Source organism: Olea europaea, chromosome 11, assembly GCF_002742605.1.
Source record: "Olea europaea var. sylvestris chromosome 11, O_europaea_v1, whole genome shotgun sequence".
Lineage (NCBI taxonomy): Eukaryota > Viridiplantae > Streptophyta > Magnoliopsida > Lamiales > Oleaceae > Olea > Olea europaea.
Window position 1 is genome coordinate 8,909,893 of NC_036247.1, and position 3,064 is coordinate 8,912,956.

Here is a 3,064-nt window from a genome sequence, read left to right on the forward strand (position 1 = left end):
TTTCATCATCGACTTAATTGAATGAAACGCAGATTATCTCCTACTATCTAAGAGTGACGAATCCTTTATTGATCAATCACAACTTTCATACGATTCTTGCGTACCCGAACGATGTCGTATTAGCGGCCCTTTTCAGAGCAACATCCAACACCGCCAAAGTATGACTATCCTCATATAGGGTACTATGACGACCTCAAGTCAAAGGATCAATCCCACTACCGAACGTTAGAGATTAGCCACTGACACTCAGATAGTTATCCATGTGGAATCTCTTAGCGGGTCTCCAATGTTTTGTTCTACAACAAAACATCCACATGTTCATTTAAGTGTCACCACACTTTAGCTCGTGAGATCAGCTACTTACTTCATAAGTAAGAAATGCCACACGTGATGGTCTAACTGTATTAACGATATCCGTATCTCGTTATTACTTACGACCATGGTTTATTCAAGATCCAATTATATGTAATTTGTATCTCACAATCACAACTCCTTGTGATTAACAGATTACCTAAAAATTGGGTCTTCGGATTCTATTATTTAATATTATTTATCACAAAATTAATTTAAATAAATTAAATAAATAATAGATCTCGCCAAAATCTAATGCATTAAATATATTAAAAGCGTTTACAACCTAAATCGATTGGATCTAGGGCATAACACTTACATGGAGCTTGGTCACAACCGCTTGTCAATCAATACAAGCAATAGTTCTTCGAGCTCATATTCGTTTCAACAGCTAACCAGGTTAAACTTAGCTTCCTGCAACCTACAAAGTTTTCCTGACCTGAGCAGCCAATCAAAAATGTCCTTTTTAGACCTTTCAGACAACAAAATTAATGGGGAAATACCTAATTGGATTTGGAAAGTTGGACGTGGAAGCCTTGTTCATTTAAATCTTTCTCACAATCTCCTACGAGATCTGCAAACACCTTACAACATTTCCAGTATTTTGATTTTAGACATTCATAGCAACCAGCTCCAGGGTGATCTGCCGATCCCTTCACCATCAGCTATCTATATAGATTACTCGGGGAATAAATTCAATAGCTCCATTCCAGTTGATATTGGCAAGAGTGTTTTGAGTTCTTCTTTCTTCTCTCTTTCAAATAATAATCTAAGGGGAGCTATACCTGAATCCATATGCAATGCCAGTTACCTTCAAGTTCTTGACTTGTCCAACAATTTCTTGAGCGGAACGATACCAAACTGTCTACTATCAATTAATAGTCAGACTCTTGGGGTACTGAATCTAGGAAGAAACATCCTCAGCGGCACCATTCCTGGTACATTTTCTCCCAGTTGTGGTCTAAGAACTCTAGACTTCAGTAGGAATAATTTATCAGGACAGATTCCAGGATCCCTGGCCAACTGCAAATTGTTAGAAGTCTTGAATATTGGAAACAACTACATTGAAGACAAATTTCCATGCATGTTGAAAAATTCATCCAACTTGCATGTCCTTGTTCTGCGATCCAACAAATTCCATGGAGGTATTCGGTGTTTTCCTGGGGCAAGTAACAGCTGGCGAAATCTTCAAATCATTGATATTGCTTCTAACAATTTCAGTGGAAATTTATACCCAAAATGCTTCTTAAGTTGGAGAGGAATGATGCTCGGCAATGATGGTGAATTTGATCACAACCACCTGAGGTTTGACTTTCTGAATCTGAGCAACTTTTACTATCAGGACACTGTGACAGCAACCATTAAAGGGTTAGAACTGGAGTTTGTGAAAATTCTCAGAGTTCTTACTGTCCTTGATTTCTCAAGCAATAATTTTCAAGGAGAGATACCAGACACTGTTGGGAATCTAAGTTCTCTTTACATTCTCAACTTTTCAAATAATGCTCTCACGGGCCAAATCCCAAAATCAATTGGATATCTCACACAGCTTGGATCACTGGACCTCTCAAATAATCAGCTAACTGGAGAAATACCGGAAGAGTTCACAAGCCTAACATTCCTTTCATTCTTGAATCTGTCCCGCAATATGTTGTTTGGGAAGATCCCCCAGGATCGTCAGTTTCAGACTTTTTCAGAAGTCTCCTATGAAGGAAATACGGGACTGTGCGGGTTTCCATTGGAGAGGAAATGTGAGGGCGTCTCACTCCCAAGTCCTGAGGACATGAACAATGTGAAGACAGATATCAATTGGAATTATGTATGGCTGCACTGGGATATAGCGTGGGACTTGGAATGACTGTATGGTTAAACTTTTTGTTTGTTTGGTGATTTAGGTTCCTTTTGGGGGTGTTTGATAATAAATTATGAAAAAGTACACCCTTTGTCATATTTTGAGAAGTAGAAAAAGAATTTTCAAATTCTGTTTTCAGCTTTTCCATTTGTCTATGTTTGAAATGCCAATTTTAAACTAATTAATTATATTAAAGTAATTCCTTTTATGTTCTACATTTATTAGTATTCAAATAATAAAATTATCTTTATTCCATAGTTCACGTTAAAGGAAATTTTTTCTTATCATGTGAAAATGGAAAAATTGTGAAATGGAATTGTTGCAAGTCAATGCATAAAAGATAAGTTAAATTTATTTGAATACTTTTCTACCACATGGACTATGCTTTTATTTAATAAATTTTATAAATTTTGAAATTTAATAGATGTTATTGTTTTTATTCAAAATAATTATAAGGGATACATTGTCTTAGAAAATTTGATAGTATTGTTTATTATATATATATCCATCAATAAATTAGTATAATATGTCACTAGTGCTAAGCATAAGATGAATATCGGTGCTCATCCATCGATAAATTTGGACAGCGGGACGGAATAACATATACCAAGAATTAATTTATAGAGACTATTATAATAATTATTATTATTGAAGGATTATAGGGATTGGAGACTATTAGATAGACACCGTTTTAAGTAATCGAGTATATCACTTTTATAGGTTTTAAAAACAGAAATCAAAGTACAATATCCCTACATTTCACTATTATTGTGGAAAATATCCATATCTTCAAAGTCCCTTCATGTTTGTACTCTTGAGTTCCAACACTCATTAAGCAAATGAAATCTATGATTTAAAAAGTAA

At 35.1% G+C, this 3,064-nt stretch overlaps 1 protein-coding gene across 1 annotated transcript; it reads left to right on the forward strand.

Annotated features, from left to right (window-relative positions):
- The first annotated feature begins 670 nt into the window (after positions 1–670).
- On the forward strand, positions 671–2,276 carry LOC111404421 (receptor-like protein 12). Its single transcript, XM_023033231.1, has one exon. It carries the CDS (start codon positions 671–673, stop codon positions 2,204–2,206), a length of 1,536 nt encoding a protein of 511 aa, XP_022888999.1. The 3' UTR covers positions 2,207–2,276.
- The last annotated feature ends 788 nt before the right edge of the window (positions 2,277–3,064 follow it).